Source organism: Leptinotarsa decemlineata, unplaced genomic scaffold, assembly GCF_025532065.1.
Source record: "Leptinotarsa decemlineata unplaced genomic scaffold, Ldec_3_MD MMD2_tig00026354_RagTag_RagTag, whole genome shotgun sequence".
Taxonomy (NCBI): domain Eukaryota; kingdom Metazoa; phylum Arthropoda; class Insecta; order Coleoptera; family Chrysomelidae; genus Leptinotarsa; species Leptinotarsa decemlineata.
In genome coordinates, this window is record NW_027412702.1 from 15,465,620 (window position 1) to 15,486,840 (window position 21,221).

The 21,221-nt window shown below is 35.2% G+C and overlaps 1 protein-coding gene and 1 pseudogene across 2 annotated transcripts in view; both read left to right on the plus strand.

The window, feature by feature from the left end:
* The window catches only part of Pdfr (Pigment-dispersing factor receptor), a 204,470-nt gene that overhangs the window by 156,435 nt on the left and 26,814 nt on the right, over positions 1-21,221 (plus strand). The window contains exons 8-9 of one of the 2 annotated variants that reach the window (XM_074184422.1): positions 12,359-12,428; positions 16,448-16,533. The exons of the other annotated variant lie outside the window; for it this stretch is intronic. Coding sequence (XP_074040523.1) covers positions 12,359-12,428; positions 16,448-16,533 — 156 coding nt within the window. The remainder of the gene's footprint in view (positions 1-12,358; positions 12,429-16,447; positions 16,534-21,221) is intronic. 2 annotated transcript variants of the gene reach the window in all.
* Positions 5,568-6,404, plus strand: LOC111503076 (small ribosomal subunit protein uS5 pseudogene; annotated as a pseudogene).

Genomic DNA, 21,221 nt, shown 5'->3' on the forward strand with positions numbered 1-21,221 from the left:
AGAATTTCCACCCTCAAAAGGTTGTATTGAATTTCGTCAGTTTTAAAATTGGGAACCTGAAGTTTTGGGTTGATGGGTGCAAATTTAGCGCTGATAATACCATTCTTGAATTTTGTGACCATAGCTGACCCAGTAATATCTATGGGGAGTTTGTGAGTTTATGCTAGAGTTCTTTGGGTGTCAAAATGTCACCTGCTTGATTTTAATGGAGATGAAAGAAGACGATGAGATCTCTCCTTACAAAAATGTAATCTATGGAACAAACAAAACAATTGAATACACGAATATCAACGATTACCGAGGCTTTCAAAGACATTCCTACACAAAGCCAAGCTTCGACATCAACCGCCATACACAATTCGTCCTTCATCTTCCTTTGTAGCTTCTACTGCAATGCAACAGATCCTAAAAACAAAAGAGACTATGTGAAAAATTGAGTCCATCAATGAACTTGTGGTTCAGCCTAGAATCACCGATGAAACCTACGATTGCTTCGTTTTTGTGATCTGATTACAGTTAGTTCGGCGGTCGATGTTAAAGCTTGTCTTTGCAACGGAATATCTTTGGAAGCACTGGTCTTCTTTGATATTTATGTATTGAGCTGTTTCAACACATCGTTAACTATCAGAGTTACTGAATTTTTGGGACAGCTCGAATCAACTTCATATCATAATATTCCACCTATTTTCTGGTAATTTTCCCCATACCCGATGAGCGACTTTGAAAGAGATTTTTTTCTCTTGGTTGTTGAGCTTTGAATTTGAAACATCTTTCTCTTTTTTCTATTTGGTGAATCACTTTCTCATATGATGTGGGAACACCTTAAAAATCGAAAACTATTTCCATTTTACACCCTTCGAAATCTTTCTGACTCAGAACCAACGCTCAGTAACGGAATAACCGAATAACACAACGTACAATCGATATTCAGGTCAACAAGAATCATTATAGAGTCTAGACATCCCCAGACAACCTTTAGCAATTCTAGGGGTATACTGGAGCTCTTGTACTATGGATGGGTTGGATTGGAATCACGAAAACACAAGAAAATTTATCGCCTGGAACATACCGACAAAGTAACAGTAGTGAAACATTCACTCATAGTGATGGCATTCGAAGAGACCTAAGAGTTTTGATGGAATCAGAGCTGTTAGCTGAAAATATGGGGAAAGTCGATATGAATTCAGAAACACAGGAGCGGTGACCAAAACCGTAATTGTAGTATTTGGTGTGAGGTTAACTGAAATACTATCATTTTCTTCTTTGTTTTGGTTTGTTCTTGACACTGTTTCTATAACTCACTGTGTACTTGACTTACTGTTCACCATACACGACAGAATGTATCCAATCTGTTTTTTAAAAATACTGCCACTTCATCAATCTTTTAACTGAGGGTATTTTGGTGAGTGAAACAATTTATCATTTGCTTTCAGGAGGCACAGTATGTATCCGCTAATTAGCTTTGATTATCTTCGATATCCCGAACCATTTTGGTGTGAATTTCTTGCGATTGCTAAGTGACAGCTCAGTCATATTCTTTTCGGTGTCACTCTGTTCTATAAAATATTGCGAAAATTTCATGTCAGACACTATGGAATCCTTTCTTGAAGCTCTGGGATTATTAATACATAAAAGATGTGGAAAGCAGAAAACAATGAATTCAGGTTCAGAAGCGTGTTTTAAGGACCTCATGAAATCCTGATCTCCCAAACAAAAAGACTTGAGGAACATTGAAACGTTTTTCACTTGCGACGTATATCAGGGACGTCAACTCTGAAATTTGCCGTCCTCAATGAGTTTTCTGTGGAAGATTTTGTTTTCTCAAGAGGAATAATTGGGTTCTTTGTGATATAATCCATGAACACATTTTTTTCGAGCATGAAATACAATTTTAAGCTGATGAAATTTATGAAGGAGAGGATCGGATGAGAATTTTTTCACTGGTATAATGATCAAAAGCAGTTATTTACTGCTAGTTGTCAGTGAATGTGGTAAAGACTGTGCTATGTACTGGGTACTGTTAAAAATATGTGTGTTTGAGTTGAAATGTGTTTCTCAGTCAACTAGTTGTCAGTCTATAGGAGACGAAACATCTGCGAGCTAAGAGTCAACAGGGTTTCACCTTTTAACGTACGATTCCTAGCAAGGATCAGACTATAAGCAGTGAAAAATCATCTTCTCACAGTTGGAAAATTGAATGGAAAGAAAGAAACTTGGATGCCAACCACCAGCTAACTCTGAGTTGAACTGATTAACTCGAACTTGAAATTGTGATAAAAAATGAAGTTGTTTTCAACGTTTCTCAGATTGACGTTCTATCATCTACAAAAGTTTCAATGAGGACCTCAACACTGACGAAAAAATTGCAGAATTCTGATTTTCCATAATTCATTGTGTGAACCCATTATACTTTTTTCAAACGAAATATCCTTCATCAGGATTTGTATATAATATTGCCTATCAGAAAGGGTCTTGAAAATCACAAAAACAACTCATTTTTATGTTTTGGAAACGAAACTTCATCATCATGCGAAAATACTTTCATTAACAAAAGATCTTTTTCGCAATTCGCATTTGGCCAAAAATGAGCTGAAACATTCAAATTTGACTTTCAAAATTAATGGTGACTAATACAACCATTTGACACGATATTCAGGCAATCTAAAATTATTGGAAATTAAAACAGATATTAAATTTTTTATAAAGATATCAAATTTTACAATGAGCTACCGAATGTTTTAGGAAAATTCAATAAACAAAAATTCCTGATCAATTTGCATGTATATATGTATGTATATTTATATTTTTTCAAGTTTCAGTTTCGATTTTTTGATGTTATAGTTAGTTTTTTTGAAATCATTGTCCCTACAAATTCGAGATTATTATTTCTCCCTTTTCAAATTGTCTGATTTTCTGATTCAGTGTACTGCAAAGGAATAATCTTATGATTCCCCTGTGGAATGAAATGTCTGAACCCACTTAGTATCACAACGGAATCTCTCATCATAGAGAGCCTTGTTACGGTGATGCGGTGCTTTCCCCAGCTACTCGAAGGCCTCTTCATGAACTCTGGAGTAGTCAAAGAATTCGACCGGAGTCTACAGAAGAGACAGATATCGACTGAATGATTTCAACTATCTTCCCTGTGATATTGGATCGAGGATAAGAACTTCTCTTCTCTTGATGAAGGATAGGTGGTGCCGCCATAAACCAACTTATCACCTCTTCAAGAGCAGGTGCAGCCAGAAACCAACTTATTAGCTCTTCAAGAGCAGGTGCCACCATAAACCAACTTATCACTTCTTCAAGAGCAGGTGCAGCCAGAAACCAATTTATTAGCTCTTCAATAGTAGTTGCAGCCAGAAAGTAACTCATCACCTCCTCAAGAGCAGAATATCTTATAAATCTGCCTTGCATCAAATTTCCAGACGTGGAAGCAGATTCTGCAATAGGGAAAAACTAATCATTCTGTGCAGGTCATCAAACACCTACGCTACATCTTACTACCTCATATTGACCAATCAACTGAAATCTCTTCAGAATGTCATTTTTGCTGCCATGGAGGACATTCCAGAACGACACATTCCAAACTGGATGACTAGAGTTCACCTGAAAGGATCGGGAGAGCGTCTCTGGCTGATGAGTGCGATTAGTATTTTGCATCATTGTTAGAACATTCCCCTGGAATGCATAACAGAAGACCTACTTCCCAAGGCACACATTTCCCAGAAAGGCCGCCTGTGGGGTTCTATTGAGTTCGAAAAGAATGAACCATCGTTAATCAATCTTGAAGTGTCCCTGGTAGCAGAAAATTACTCTGTTCCTGCCCCGCTGTGAACTGGATGGGGTTTTCAGCATTTGGCAGATCCTCTTTCATATCAGGATGATCTGGAAGGTCAATCAAAAAATGAAGTAATCGGCATGGAAATCTGGATTTACGTGGTCGAGTTTCAATAAGTATGACCATAATGAACACACGCGAGAATAGGTTTCAGACTACAATTACGATTGATATCGAATATCATGAAGGAATTTACGAATAGTAGAACTGCGAATATTGTGTGGCGTAAAAATGTGTCCTTTCAAAGACAATCAGTTACGTGTCTTGGATATTTTTGATATTTACCCTTTTCGAGAATATTCGGGGTTCATCTCTAATGTACTCAACGCCGGTATTTCAATTTATGTTGTTGGAATGATTTGAAAATGTTTGTCTGAGATTGTGAAGTTTGGGTTGAATCGCGTCTTGAGTTTTGTGTTGTTCGTGGTTTCGACTTCGGCTTTGAAGCCATTTTCAAAAACTGAAAACGTGACTACACTGGCGACTCAATCTGCCTACTCCTCAGGTGTAGCACCTTTTTTGTGACTTGGCTAAAGCATAATGAAAGCATTATCATGCTTTTATTAGCTTCATCTGTATGTATGCATGTTTGTTTGTTTGTAACTCTCCTTTTCATTTCATATTTATTCCCGTTTGAATGCTCGGGATCTGTATTTGACAGAATTATCGACATTATTGCTTGATCTATTCGCGGGCAGATGACGCTGTACGCAACCTCCTTGATATAATTCGAACTCACTTTACATGTATTTCTTCATTTGAAAAAAAAAGTTTTTTCATTAACACGTGCACCTGCTGCCTTATTTGTGACCCTCCTTTGTGCGCCCGCTGCCTTGGGCTTGGTAGCTGATTTTCAGGCTCCCTCTCCAAAATCGGAAAATATCAATGGTCATTTTTCCAAAAAATTTACGGCTGATTGACCCCAAAGTTTAGATGAAATAAATATAGTTTGAAAAGTCTAAAAAATACGCTTTTATAGTGTACGATACTGAAAAATTGAAAATATAGTTTAAAAAACTAAAAAACATGCTTTTAAAGAACATCGAACTGAAAAGTTGAAAATATTTTAACGAACGAAAAATACTAGTATTATTTTGAAAAAAGTATGGGCGCTTTGTGCCATATTTTTCACAAAACAACTAGTATTTTTCATTTTCTCCTAGCTTTATTTTCAAAGGAAATGTAAAACGAATAGCACTTTGCCATGGCAACTTTTCAAGGACTACACGATAACGTAAACAAAATTTTTCTGCGATGTTTCGTCTTTTAGAAAACAGCATCAACTTTATATTTTTATATGAGCCGGTTAAGCAGATTAAGTAATCACTTTTCATTTTGCGCGTGAATTGATCATGAAATCATATTGTGTTATTCGTTGCTGTATTCACAATGATAAATGGAGTCGTATACAGGGTATACTTCAGTTTCGGTTCATATAAAAATATAAAACTGATGATGTTTTCTAAACGACGAAACGTCGCAGAAAAATTCTGCTTATGAAATTCTACTGCAATGAAAACGAAATTTTCAAATTTTGGATTTTCTCGGATATCTCCGAAACCACTCGGAATATTAAAACTTTCTAAATGGCATATTATTGGGCACATAAATGCGTTACTTTTCTCTGATTCAATTGACCCCGTATCACTTACCGTTTCCGATATCCCCATGCTGTTCATTCTTATTTTGGACACAGTGTATTTTACAACCTTTTGTTCGACAGCAGTGTTGGAGGAAGTATTAAACAATGGCGGACGCAGCTCCAGCCGGTAGTCGTGGCGGTTTCCGTGGTGGATTCGGTAGTAGTGGTAGGGGAGGTGGCCGAGGGAGCCCCAGAGGTCGTGGCCGTGGACGCGGTAGAGGTCGTGGTCGCGGAAAGGTAGACCAGGAGGCATGGGTGCCTGTGATTAAGGTAGGACGGTTGGTAAAACATGGTAAAATCCGCTCTTTGGAGGAGATCTACCTGTTTTCTTTCCAATCAAGGAGTACGAAATTATCGATTTCTTCATTGGGTGAGAACTGAATGATGAGGTTTTGAACATTATTCCTGTTCAGAAACAGACACTTGCTGATCAACGTACTTGTTAAAAGGCTTTCGAAGCAAGGCCACATTGGTTTGGGAGTGAAGTACAGCAAGGAAGTTGCTACTGCTATCCGTGGAGTCATCATCTTAGTCAAGCTTTCTGTCATAGAAGTCCGTAGAGGTTACTGAGGTAACAAAATAGGTCAACCTCACACAGTGCCTTGCACAGTCACCCGAAGATGCGGGTCTGTAACTGTACGTCTCATCCAAGCTCTCCGTGGTACTGGTATCGTTTCTGCCCCTGTTCCCAAGAAACTACTGCAGATGGCAGGTATTGAAGACTGCTATACATCAACCAAGGACTCCACTGGTACGCTGGGTAATTTCGCCAAGTCACCTTATGCAGCAATTGCCAAGACTCACGCATACTCAACGTGGAATGAGATGCCTCTTACCAAGCAGCCCTACGAGGAGTTTGCGTATTACCTGTACAAAAATCACTGCAATGGATCTGCTGCAGCACGTAATGAAACCGCTTAGATCGTGTTCAACAGCAATGTTGTAATAAAATCATTGAAAAAATATAAAAATACGTTGACGTTACGGGAACTGAATTCATTTGGCGCTGAACAATAAAAATCTAAAAATATAGAATGAAAGATAATTGAAGCCGACATATCAGGTTCACCTTCCTTGTCGAATAATCAGAAAATCTCAGAGTAGTTTCCACATGTAAGACGGTGCAATCCTGGCCTAGAATTGGATCAGACGAGCGAAGCGAATAGTAATCAACTGTTTCGAGTCACGACGAGAATTACAAAGACAGTGTAGGATATAAACTTGAAAAACACTAAATTCCATCCGACGTGTAGAAGAATTTCATCCACTCGTAAGTGCAAAGCAGAAAGTTCCATTGGGACATGAAAAAGCTTCTTATTAAAAAAATCTGGACATTTTCAGTGGAGTTGAGTGAAAAAACAGATTTTCATTTCATTTGAATGACTATCCAAAGCCTAGGATATGTAAAGCAGAACGAGGATTGGAATATATAACACTTCACATTTGCATTGGTTCGGACTTCCATTGTCTAATATGATATGATTTGAAATCTCTGAAATAACAAAATCAGAAGGAATAGCTGAAAATAACAATTATATTAAGCAATTGATGTCATCACCCGAAGACGATTGTGGATACTAACAATCGAAACGTCGTGAAGTACTTTGGTTTGAAATCTTTCAATTTTCAATTTTTATTTTTCAATTTTCAATTTTTTGCTCAATTTGTATTTTTTATTTTATTGTTATTTCATTTCAAAGTTTTTTGCTTGATATAATTGTCCGAACTAATGAAATTCACCATGAAACGTGACCACCTTCACAATTCAGCTCACAAAACTAAAAGATGTTTGTAATGAAATAATAATTGAATATATCGGCATACCAATATGAAATAACACAAATATGCAAAGACAATTTGAATTTATCACAATCGATTTCCCAGAATTTTATTTCCAAAAGCAATATTCTGTATTCTCCGTCTGTTTTCTGAGAACTGATTGAAACATATTGAGCAAATAAAAACAGAAATGGAAAAATATAAATATTGAACATTATATTCGTCAGAACGATTTCATAAGTAAATTCAAAAAAATTTCATGAATTCATAGAGAACGCAGACTGTACGCCTCAATAACACTCTGAAGATAAGAGATTGAATGTCTACAATCAACAAGTCAATATACCAGTTTAACTGATGAAGCTACCGTGAAGTGAAACGCGTCTTGAATAAAATTCATATTGGGAAAATTGTAATATTTTCATGGATAAGTCATATGAATTTTATCATACGGATACCAATGATATGTAAGCACAAAATGGGAATGATAACGGTGATTTAGATAATCAGCGAAATGTCAATAAAATAATTGAAAAAGAAAATTATGTTGACCGATTTCATTGAAAAAAAAGATAATGAAAAAAATATGTTTGAAATACGTTTTTCCGTTAACCAGCTATCGCACCCTTACGAACGGCAACCCTCAGAAGTCGAAACTTGTGCGAGGTAAGGACTCACAAGGTCTCACCTTTCAACGTATGATTCCTAACACGATAGCAAGTGGAAATTGTGCGTTCAGCCTGGGGCTTAGACCATCGACTCACATATCGGCCGATTGACTGAGTGAACAAAGCACCCACGTCAAACCGCCTGGCTACCGACCGACCATGATGTAGTTAATGTACTGAAAACTAAAAAATAATTTGGAAGGTCCCAGGTAGCAGTCATCACACCACTCTGCTCAGCAATTTACGGTATTCATACAAAAAAAAATGTAAAATCGTTGGGCGTAGTATGGACGAATGTACTCACGTAGGTAACTCTATGCTGAGGAGGGTGGTGTGATTTTCAGTTTCTATTTCTGTTACTCAATTCTTCTATTTTTTTTAATTTCATTTAGTGTCTCAGTATTACAAGGTGATATGTAATCCGCCTTTTTGTTGTCGCGGCCATCTTGAATTTGCATCTTTTTTAAAGTGATTTACTATTCTACTATCAAGCCCTGTCATTTGATACGCATATTGAGGTAGTTGTTTTGAAGCACTACAGAAAAATCCCCAAGGCTCTGTTAAAGTGGTGATTTTGCGAAAGTAGCGATTCACGCTGGATTTGAATCGATGGAGATTAAATTTATTAAGAAACACGTTATCAGGAAGTTCATTCCACACAAACGCAGTTCTCCAACTCGAAGAGTTTTTAAACAGTGAAGTTCGAGGTGTACTGACTTGAACTCAAAACGATGAGCAGCCACATTTCGTCGCGTATTTCTGATATATACCGTTCTAGGTAAAATTAAATGTGCGCAGTCACTTGAATACCTCACGTGAAAGTATTTTTGAAAGAGACACAAATCTCCAACCTTACTTCGATGATCCAGTCTATCAAGGTTGCAAATGATGTTCGTGTCTCCAATCAGGCTTAGGGGCGGAGATCCATACATGACAACAATGCTCCAAAGGAGGTCTGATCTGAGCTTTATGAAGCATGAAAAGTTGCGGAGGTGTGTACATATCGGTATTCATTTCGACCCCTCAACAAACTTAACGGAATTGTCAGTCCTGCCTTTATTATATCTGTTTCGGAGACATTTATCTTTTTGGCGAAAACCAATGCCTGGGTTTTCGTGGCCATTCAATCGAACCTGGTTATTTGCACCACGATTCGAAATCACCTCTAGATCCTTGTTAAGATATGCAACCTCCTGCTGTCGTTGAAGATAAGCACCCTCAGCTGATGTCCTGGAATCCAAATGTAATGACGAGATGGGTGTGCTGTTGTCAGCACACCTATCTCGTCTATTCTTTGTTTTTCCAATTGAGTCGTTGATATACAATGAAAAGAGGGTTGGAGACAATATGAATCCCTGGGGAACACCAGCGTTGAAAGTAAACGTATTCGAGAGATACCCATCGACGGCCACTTGCATGGAACGTTCTTTCAGGAAACTGGAGAGCCATACAAAAAATTCTCCGACAAGCCATAGTATAGAAGTTGTGACACAATATGTAATACGCCATTTTGTAACTGTCGCCATCTTGAATTTACAAAGATACAGAATTCATTTGATTGTATTGTCATCGAATCTAAATGTCAAATCAAATCAAATCAGTCTATTTCTTCTACAGCATGGAAAATGTCAATCAAACTGAAATATAGAAATTCACAATACAAATAATCATATATATATATATATATATATATATATATATATATTATATATATATATATATATATATATATATAAAAGAGTAAAGATATGAAAATATCAAACAGAAGTATGAAAAATATGACAATTGAAAATAGTACAGTAACTGTTGCAATCAAGTTATTAATATTTCCAAATCAGCCTGGAAGTATTCATTAAGGGAATAAAATGTATTGTCATGTAACAGTTTGTTACCATTTTTTTTGAAGGAATGCAGGTTTGATAGCTGTTTAAGAGAGATAGGTAGTTTGTTGTATACCTTGATAATAATTAGATGGCCGTTTGCTGCTTTTGTCAATTTATGGTGGGGAACAATAAAATTATAGTTAGATCTTAACGTATATCCTGTGGCGAGCCGAAAATTATCTCGTGATTCAAATTTGTCGAGATGAATTATGACATAAACAACACAGTTGAATATATATAGTGAAATAATAGTTAGAATGTCCAAATCTGTAATTTTTTGAAACACATTGTTCTCACTATCTTTTTTTTTTGAGCTAGCTATTAGTAATTCGTTTATTCTTGTACAGTTACCAAAGTTGATCAGACAATAACTGAATGAAGACTGAATATAAGCATAGTAATAGCTCTTCAATATATCCAATGGAACAAAATTACGGAGATTACGAGTTACAAAACAATGTTTCGACATTTTACTCAAAATATAATCAATGTGCTTGTTCCAAGAAAGTTGAGCATCAATGTTCAAACCTAAAAATTTTACAGATGAGGTTTATTGTATTGACTTGCCATTTATTTTGACCAGAACACTGCGATCATTCTCATGTAGTGAAAAGAAAGTTTTTGAGCTGTCCATAATGAGAGCACTTTGAGAACAATATTTTTGCATATTAGCAACTGCTTGATTGGCCTGACTCGACAATCCCTCATAATCTGAAGACTTCAGAGTGAACGAAGAATCGTCGGCAAATTGCACTGTACAATGTTGACGATTACTGTTGTTGAGGTCATGTACGAATAAAAGAAAGAGAATAGGTCCTAGGACGCTACCCTGGGGAACACCGGTGAGAACGACACAGGTTCTAGAGCGGAAGGTCCCAGCCTCCAGATTAACCCTCACAGTTTGCGTTCTGCAATCCAGATAAGATCTCAATCAATCCAGAGATGAGCCACGAATTCCTAGCCAAAACAGCTTGCTCAAAAGTAAATCGTGATCAACAGTGTCGAAAGCTCGTGACAAGTCGAATAAAACACTTATCGTTTTTTCACCTCTATCGAGATTAGAAATGACTTCATCGACTGAATTTCTAAATTTCAGATCAATCTGTCAACAGGAAGGGAGCCAATTACTAAATTTAACCCAAACAAACAAAGGGCAAGCTAAATAAAACCGTTTAAAAAAGATTCCTCTCGAACAGTTGAATCTAAGAAATGATCATTCTCGTATAATCTTCCACTAAAATAGTCTCTGCAGTCCTTTCAAACACCGTATCATCGAGTACTTATAAAAAACACCGCTGTTCATAATGACTTTTTGTCCGAACAATTTATCAGGAATTCTATTGAGAATATTCCATGATTTTATAAAAAAGAGTGGTGAATTATCCTAATAAATTGGGTGAATGTATGAAAGACGAATATAAATGTGGCTACCAATATGTGAGCATGTTTTTCTTTTTGATGTTTAGTAAAATCTTACTCGTAAAATATACATGATCTTTACTCCTAATAATAGAGTAATGATTTGCCCTAATAAGCTGGTTTTCTATAATTTTCCAGGTACATCCTATTTTTATATAGCAACAGGGTCGAGTACAAAAGATTTTATGAGCGTTTGGGGGTATTTAATCAAAAATACTCATCAAAGCTAATAACTATGTTCACGTATTCATTTTTATACAATTTATTATCGACAGAATGATAGATAGATATGCGTACTCAGAAAGATATTAGGTATGAGTGATACCAGAACAAAAATACTGTCCTTATCATCTCCAGTGGCTGTCTACACTGCCTGTTCAATTTTCATTTTTCTCAAAAAATATTCATTTATTCATTAATTGCCAGCTTTTTTCCAATTCTCGAAGCAGATCTGATATACAATTTCTGGTATGTCTTGAGCTCTCTCAGCGATTCAATCATCGCAAAATGCTGTCACTTCAATCTTGGTAACAGGGGACCAAATTTGGTGAATATGGTGGCTTAGGCATGATCACGGTGTTGTTTTTGACAAAAACTAAGGAGTAGGTTGGTGCATTATCGTGATGCAAAAGCCATGAATTGTGTTTTCAAAGTATCGGACGTTTTTCTCGTGTTGCTTTTCGTAAGCGGCGCATAACTTCAGGATTATACTCCTTATCGATCGAACGACCATGTGACAAGAACTTCAACGTAATCGAAGAAAACAGTTAGCAAAACCTTGACATTTGATATAACTGGGCATGGATTTTTTGGTCTTGGCTCTCTTGGGCTATTGAACTTTGGTTTCGATATTATAACCATATAACTATGACCCTTTCAAGCAAATCTGTATCGCCGTTATTGTCATTCAACAATTCCTGAGCTGTGCTCACGCGACGGTTTTTTGGTCAAAATTCAGCAATTTAGGAAAAAACTTCGCTGTCACACGCTTCATGCTCAACATTTCCGAAAAAATTGCATGGCATGAGTCAAAAATTGATTGTTTTAAAATTGTAATGAATAAATATTACAATTCAGTTTCAAGGAATCTATTTTTTCAATACTTACAAAACTTTTCTTGTTTCAGAACATGGGAATATTACTACTTTCTGAATTATTATTGGATTCTTGAAGGACCTAGGTCAACCGTCATTGTGGTGAGTTCCGTATTTATTTTTTATTCTTCTTTTTATTCTTCTTATCTGAAAAACATTCCACTCATTTTATTGCTTCGTATTAATAAAAAGTTTCTGAACTTTCCGAATGAAGTTGGGAATTGAAATATTTGAGTGTCTTGATGAAACTCTGGGAGCATGGAATACTTAATACAGGCGAAAATGTTAATAGCTTCTAGAACGAGAAACATGTTAATTGAATGATAAAATTTGAAAAAGGGAAAAACATCGTATGTCTGATATTTGTTCGGCTCAAATATTCTTCGTTCTCTAATTCGCGCCGGATTTTATGTAGCAGCCTAACGGATTATAAAATAAAATCTGTTTTACGGTTAACCAGCTGTCACACCCCAACGAACGATAACTCTCAAAAGTCGAAACTTGTGTGAGCTAAGGTCTTAAGAGAATGCGGAATTGAAAACGATTATGTTCATACAGTGTGTCTCAGCTGAAACTTGTCACCCTCCTAATCTGCGAACTCTTTAAAAAATTGAAAATCGCTCAGACCCGTCGATTTTCATTTCAAAGAGGATGACTTTCACCAAATACATCATCATTGTGTTCTCAACCCCCTCATCCCCAGCACCTCTTACTTCAAAATTTTCAATGACACTATTATAATTGTGATTAATCGTTTTGAAAGAAATTCAATCCCAAATACATCGGTGTATAGTCTACCCATTCCCAATTGGAACGGCTATAAGAATAAGAGTACAGTCATAAACATTTCTTGCCTGTGGCCTCTATTCGTCCAGATAGTTAGTAAACGTGCTATCAAATGTAGTTGAGGAATGAAGGCTCGGCTAGCTGGACTGGCTGAATACTAATTTTTTGTCCGTTTCACAATATTTCTTTATCAGTGCCGTGTGTTCGTGGGGTTAGGTGAGGTAGTGAGTGGTTTTGCAAACCGATTTTTGAAAACTTTTTCTAGAGATCAATTACCCTAACACCAAACTGATATTTTTGGTTAGCATCTTCAGGAGAAGCCAATTGATACTGAATCTAAAGACAAGGGTTAGCTGTTTATATAACTAAAGTTTTTCTGGTCCGATGTGGACATTGTTTGTTAAATGATGATTATCCTAATTGATTTGTGGGTAATTAACTAGTGGAACCATTACCTGCAAATTAATTTGTCAACAATAGATTGAAAAGCGGACAAATTAATTTGTCGAAAAATCAATTAGGATAATCATCATTTAACAAACAAAGCCCACATCGGACCAAAAAACCTTAGGTATATAAACAGCTAACCCTTGCCTTCAGATACAGTATCAATTTGCTTCTCCTGAAGCTTCGCTTCTTGTTAGCGAAACGCGCGTCGAGTGCAAAAGTATTAGTTTGAGGTTGGGGTAATTGATCTCTAGAAAAAGTTTTCAACTTCTACACCAAAGGTTCCAATCTCATCGTTTAAACCGATTTTTGTGAAAAACGTGTTATTATTTTGCATGCCGGGAATGAAAGTGGTTTCGTACCTAACGTTTTGCTTCTGTCGGCCAAAAATATAAATGATTCGTCTGATGATTACCACGAAGATATGACTACGGCTTCATTCGAAACCTGGTTCAGTGAGCAGCTTCTTCCAAATATTCCTCTAAACTCGGTTATTGTTATGGATAACGCTTCGTATCATTCTCGGTTATTGACTACAATACCAAACAATAACACAAAAAAGCAGATATTGTTGATTTCATCCGAAATCATGACATGGAAATACCCGAAAAGATTCCAACCAAAAAGGTATTACTGGCGACCATAAAACAACGTAATTTCAAAAAAGAATATATTATTGATTCGATGTGTGAAACACGTGGTCATATTCTCTTACGTTTGCCTCCATACTATTGTGTGTTCAATCCAATTGAAATTGGTTGGACCACAATGAAAGAAAGCTTGCGGAAATGTAATCAGTCACCGACTTTGAATGCTGTAGTGCTTCACAATATAAGGCGAGTGGTGAATGAAGTAGGTAATAGTGATGTGTGGAAGAACTGAGTGGCCCACGTTATAAAAGAAGAGGACAAATATTATGTGCAAAGTTCCATAAATCCGATCGTTATTCAACTCGATCATGATTCCACCTCATTCGAATATAGCGAAGAAGAATTTTGATTTTTCTAGCAATTTTGTTGGCTTCTATTATTTTGTAAATATATGTTTGAGGAGAATTCGGTGTGATTATTTGTGTTTTTATTGTATTTTAGAGTTTTCGACTCGGAAATCAACTACCTGAAATTTCAAAGTTCTCATAATCACCTATGGTGAAAAAATTCAGTTGAGATAACTTTTTCATGGGGTCATCAATTGCTATGATTGTAAGAATAAGTAACTGAAAAACTACCACTGAAAAATAATATGCCGACGCCTATGCCGAGGCGGGAATTCCTTCTCTGTGCTGTTCCAATTGGTATCAGAAATACTATACAAAAATTGAGAATCGATTAAGTGTTGTTGAAGTTTTATCAAGATATTTTTATTTTTCATCACCTAAAATATAATCATCATATGAAAAGTTCAAAAAGTAAACCATTCAGTTCCATACAGAAGTATAAACGATTTTCGAAATGTCTTCGCACATTCCTCAACATTTCTGGAGTCACTGCAAGACACTCTACAACAATTCTCCTGCGTATCATCAAGATAATTTGGCTGTTTGATATAAACTTTGGATTTCAAATCACCCAATTAGAAGAAGTCTAATGGTGATGAATCAGGAGATCTAGCCTGCGATTCTATTGGTCCTCGCCTTCAATCCATCTCCCTGTGAAATTGTCATCAAAATATTGACGTATAGGTATAACAAAATGTGAAGAAAGTCCATCTTGTTGAAAGGTGAGCTGATCTTCGAGTGGACTATCATCGTCTTCAAGTGACTTTACGTTGGTTCGTTAAGGTTACCATTAATAAAATATGGACCTATAATATGGTCTCCCAGAATACCAGCCCAAACATTCAATTTCTAAGAAGTTTGTGAATGGGTTTCCCTGTACCAATGGAGGTTTACGTAACTCCTGTATCTGCAGTTGTGCCTGTTAATACGTCCATAAAAAAAAGATTCGTCAGAAAAGCACACATTGTAGAGGTAATTATTATCAAAAATCTCTGTACGTCTGTCACGACCATCTTTAATAAACTGTACATCCTGCATTTTATAAGGATGGAATTTTGCTTCTTCCAGAATTCGATGTACGCTGCTTTTAGAAACTTCAGAAATAGTCTCAAGTTGACTTTAAGATGTGATGTTGGACATCACTGCATGTCCTACAACTGCAACAGCGACCCCTTCATTTCTCATAGGCTTCTCTTGTTCATGTTTTTTATTTACACAAAAACACATAGCGACAATTTTTCATGAAAACGTCTGTATCTCCTTCTAAACTATTATTTCTGAGACATATTATTTTTCGATACAGTGGCGTACCTACAACTTACGATGATAATATTTTAGGTGATTAAAGATGAAAATATCTTGATGAAACTTAGTTTTCATTGAAACTTCAACAACACTTGATCGATCCTCAATTTCAGTACAGCGTTGTTTTTGAGATTGAATTCTCTCCAAAATGATGTATCACAAGTAAAGTAGTCCCATTGAAAATTCTGAAGTAGGGGGTGCTGAGGATGAGAGGGTTGACAACACAGTGATTATGTATTTGGTGAAAGTGTTCCTATTTGAAATAAAAATCGACGGGTCTGAGCGATTTTCAATTTTTGCACGACTTCGCAGATTAGGTGACAAGTCTTAGCTGGGACACACTGTATATAGAAATTCTGAGGACAAATTATTTTATGGCATTTTCAATACTTCATAATTTTTATGTCAAAAAAGTATATGTGTATTGAGTGATCCATTTTAAATAAAAAATTAGATAACATTTACTTATGTACCTGGAGTTGTGGGAAATGAACTTCAATTTGCCGGGTATATTGGTACTGACATTCACAAACAATTTACTTTACATGGCTCTACCCGCAATGTTGTTTCATTTTCTTTTTTGCAGGTGAATCTCCTATTTCTACTGAATATCATAAGAGTTTTGATTGTGAAACTTAGGGAAAGTCAGACAAGCGAATTAGAGCAAGTTAGGTGAGTTCAACAAGTCGCATGATAGACCTTCCGAATAACAACCAAAGTAAATGTTTTGCATCCAGATTGTTCAATATATACACAATGAATAATTAATCGTCCCACGATTAATTATACATTATGTACAACATACAGCAGACAATAATAAGAAATTTTGGTGTAACTATTATGAAAACTTCTCGAACTTATTACGACAAGAAAACAATTTCAATTCTATGATATATCAGTGACTTTGGTACGGAGATGATTTGAGTGTTCATCTAGTAGAGCACAGATAATGTAAAAACAAAATAGTGTGTTTCTATACTCTAAGAAGTGAAGAACAAGTCGTTCAAGTATCCTCTTGAAAGAGCGACATATAATTGGCTCGGTACCGCCGCAATCGGTACCGGTACCTTAGATACGGACATAAAGTGATGCTTTTGAAGAATATTTATATTTAGACATAAGTGAGGTTAACCATTCCTGTACAAAATTGTTAAGTGAAAAAGTATCTAAATTTGAGAACAAATGTGAAAATCATCTTCATTTTTTTGATATTGAAGTTGAAAATTTGTAGTTATGAAAATTGAGAGGTGGTAACTAAGGAAAGTGAGATATTTTCAACTTTTTCGTCAACGACCGGATTCTTCTTAGGGCGACGAAGGTGAACGCCACGAAAAATTTTCTGTCTCCAGAAACTTGAAAAATATTATAAAAAAAAGTTACAAATAGAATATAATTTTATTGTATACGGTTAATTGAAAGCTAAAATAGTGAAGGGCCAACCTGATGAGCCCATTTTCAGTCGAATTCACACGATCCAGCCCCGAAGTTTAGAAAACTCACACCAAAATTGGAGGAAAACCAGGTATTTACCGATTCCACTTCAAATAAAATATATGCATATATAAAACAAATTGCCCAAGAATAAAATAACAGGACAATCAAAACAAACTTTGAATCCAGAAATTTTTTATACAAACAAATCACAGTGACCTTGAATGATCAACTGACATTTTACAGACAAAGAGTGCGTTCCGATATTCACATTAAAATAGTTCGGTGTAGGTTTAGAACATTTTTGGAATCAAGCAATTTTCTCTTTTGGTAATTTATATATTTTTGAATTCAACATTTTTACAATTATTATCAAAATTGTTACACATTTTCTGAAATCCGTTGTGTCTTTTTCAAATTTTTTCACAGGAACATCTGCAAGTAAGGTCAAATTTGGGTGAGGTGTTGAGAAAAATCTCTATACACTGAATTATAGGATTCAAACTCAACATAAGAGTCTAGCCGAACCAAAATTTTCGTTTAAAAAAATAACAAAACTAGAAATTTATTTACTTAACTCACATCAACATATTAAACATCATATAACAATATATATATATATATATATATATATATATATATATATATATATATATATATATATATAAATATATATTATATATATATATATATATATATATATATATATATATATATATATATATATATATATATATATATATATATATATATATATATATATATATATATATATATATATATATATATATATATATATATATATATATATATAAATATATATTATATATATATATATATATATATATATATATATATATATATATATATATATATATATATATATATATATATATATATATTTATTTTTTTTGATTGATGCAACTAATTTTCCTTTATTTTGAGTATTTCAATATTAAATTCTACAAAAAGGATTTGAAGCTTTATATCTTCTATAAATTATCTGCGAGCGCTTTTGACAGTTGGTAGTACTGTCATCATCTGGCACTCCTCAAAATGAACTGGTCATCCTGTTGTCTGTCTCTTTATACGGTCAGAGCGTCTTAACTCAGGTATTTCAGGTACTTTAGGTAAATTTGCCTGTATTTGTTCTGCATCAGGTACTCTTCTTCGTGTTAGATTTTCTCTAGGAATGTGTATGTTTTTGTTTAATATATTGAATGTGAGATCTTGTTGTGTTTTGATTTGTACTTGTTCCTCGATAAGTGATTTATGACTGTTGAATTTATGGATGTTCAAGTTTTCCCAAATGTCCATGCGGTTTCTCTTGTTGAATTGTTTTATTAGTTTTATGTTCTCTGGTGGGGGGAAATTATGTTTGTTTTGTATGGCGTGTGTGCAAGGTTTGATTTATATACTGTTAAATTTATGTATGCCTTTTTGTGCTCACTGTACCTTTGGATCAGTTTTTTCTTGGTTTGGCCGATATAGAATTTGTTGCTGTATTTTTCGTTTGATTCTGTTTTCTAGTTTATCTATTATCTTTTGGGTGTATCCGTTTTCGTTCGCTATTTGGTATATGATTTTCAAATCTTTGTTTCGGGCTTCATTGCTGAGTGGTATCCTTAACATTCTATATATGAATGCGTTATAGGCAGCCATTTTGTGTGATGGTGGATGGTTTGAACTTGCGGGTATGGTGGAGCTTGTTTGTGTAGGTTTCCTGTATATTGCCATTTGAAATTGTGTTTTGTTGTGGTTATATCCTATGGTTATGTCCAGGTATTTAAGTTTTGAGTTGTGTTCTTCCTCAATGCTGAAACATAGTTTTTGATTTATTTCGTTAATTTCTTTTGTTATTTGTTCTATTCTTATTCCATTGTTTTGTGATATGTACAGTCCATCGTCAACGTATCTGAACCATTCTCCTTTTTCATCATGTGCTCTTATTATTGTTAAGATTTTCTCATCTATGGTTTGCAGGTATATTTCGGATATAATGCTAGATAGTGGGGATCCCATCGCTAGTCTATCTGTTTGTTTATAAATTTTCCCTTCAGATTCGAAATAAATTTGATGAAGTACTGTATTTAGACTGTGTTCCATTTGGTTAATGTAGGTTTTGTCTGTGTTTTGTTGTTTAAGTTTCTCAGATATGATGTTTATACTTTCGTTGACTGGTATGTTGGAGTACATATTTTTTATGTCGAACGAGTACAGTTTAGTGTTTGGACCAGAACACTAAATGAAGCCCGAAACAAAGAACGGAAAATCATATACCAAATAGCGAACGAAAACGGATACACCCAAAAGACAATAGATAAACTAGAAAACAGAATCAAACGAAAAATACAGAACAAGGATCATGCTACCCCAACAGACAAAACAACAACACAACGATGGACAGCATTTACTTACGTAGGACACCAAACCAAAAAACTAACAAACATCTTCAAACCACTGAACATCAACATCACATACAAGCCGAACACGAAGATAACACAAAAAATAAACAACTATGAAAAAGAAGAAGACAAAGACCAAAACGGGATATACAGTATACAATGCTCGGACTGCAACAAATTCTATATCGGCCAAACCAAGAAAAAACTGATCCAAAGGTACAATGAGCATAAAAAGGCATACATAAATCCAACAGTATATAAATCAAACCTTGCAATACACGCCATACAAAACAAACATAATTTCCCCCCACCAGAGAACATAAAACTAATTAAACAAATCAACAAGGGAAACCGCATGGACATTTGGGAAAACTTGAACATCCATAAATTCAACAGTCATAAATCACTTATCGAGGAACAAGTACAAATCAAAACACAACAAGATCTCACATTCAATATATTAAACAAAACCATACACATTCCTAGAGAAGATCTAACACGGAGAAGAGTACCTGATGCAGAACAAATACAGGCAAATTTACCTAAAGTACCTGAAATAACTCTAAAATACTCTTTATGGAAGAGTACTGCAGAATGAAGAACTCTTCTATTACTCATATTCAACCAGCCAACAGTTTTAAGTTTGTGTGAAATTAGTTGACGTCTCCTTATGCCATAAATCAACCTCAAGCAAGAATTTTGAAGTTTTAATTTATATTGACTAGTTAAACATGTACCAAAAAGCACATCTGCATAATTGAAATTTGAAAATACTGTTGCCTCACATAATATTGTCCTCAACCGCAATGAAAGGGAATGTTTTTGACCGTATATAATTCTCAACATGAAATATGCACCTTGTAAGAGTATATTCACGTGCTTTTCAAATCTGAGATCGGCATCTAGTAGAACTCCCAGACTTTTTGCTTCTTGAACAGTTGTGAGAGGAGTTTCATTTATACTTACATCAAAATCATTAAGTACAGTGCTGCGATTCATTTTGGAGCCAAAAACAATGACATTAGATTTACTATTATTAATAATCAGATAGTGGTTTGAGGCTGCCCCTGTGAAAGCTTTGAGATCTTCATTTATTCGACAACAAGCAGTCAGTTATTTGTGGAGGAAACTATAATAAAGTTGAGTGTCATCAGCACATAGGTGTATTTTGCAGTACTGAAGACTCTTTGACTGAATTTGACGTATATGTGGCAAATAGCAGTGGCCCCAAAGTAGACCCTTGGGGAACACCACGGTTCAATGAAATATATTGGGATTCAACTCCGCCTATATTGACCTTCTGCTGACGATTTTTAAAGAATGATCCACCGATAGGGCGAAACAGCACTATCGGCGAGACCTAAATAAGATAAAATTCTCAATAATAGTTTATGGCTGATTGTGTCAAAAGCCCGACTAAAATCCAATAATTTCAAACAAGTACAATTTCCCTTATGTATGGCTCTAATTAATTCGTCGACAACGTGCAAGAGTGCGGTTGTATCCCTTGCGAAAACCTGACTA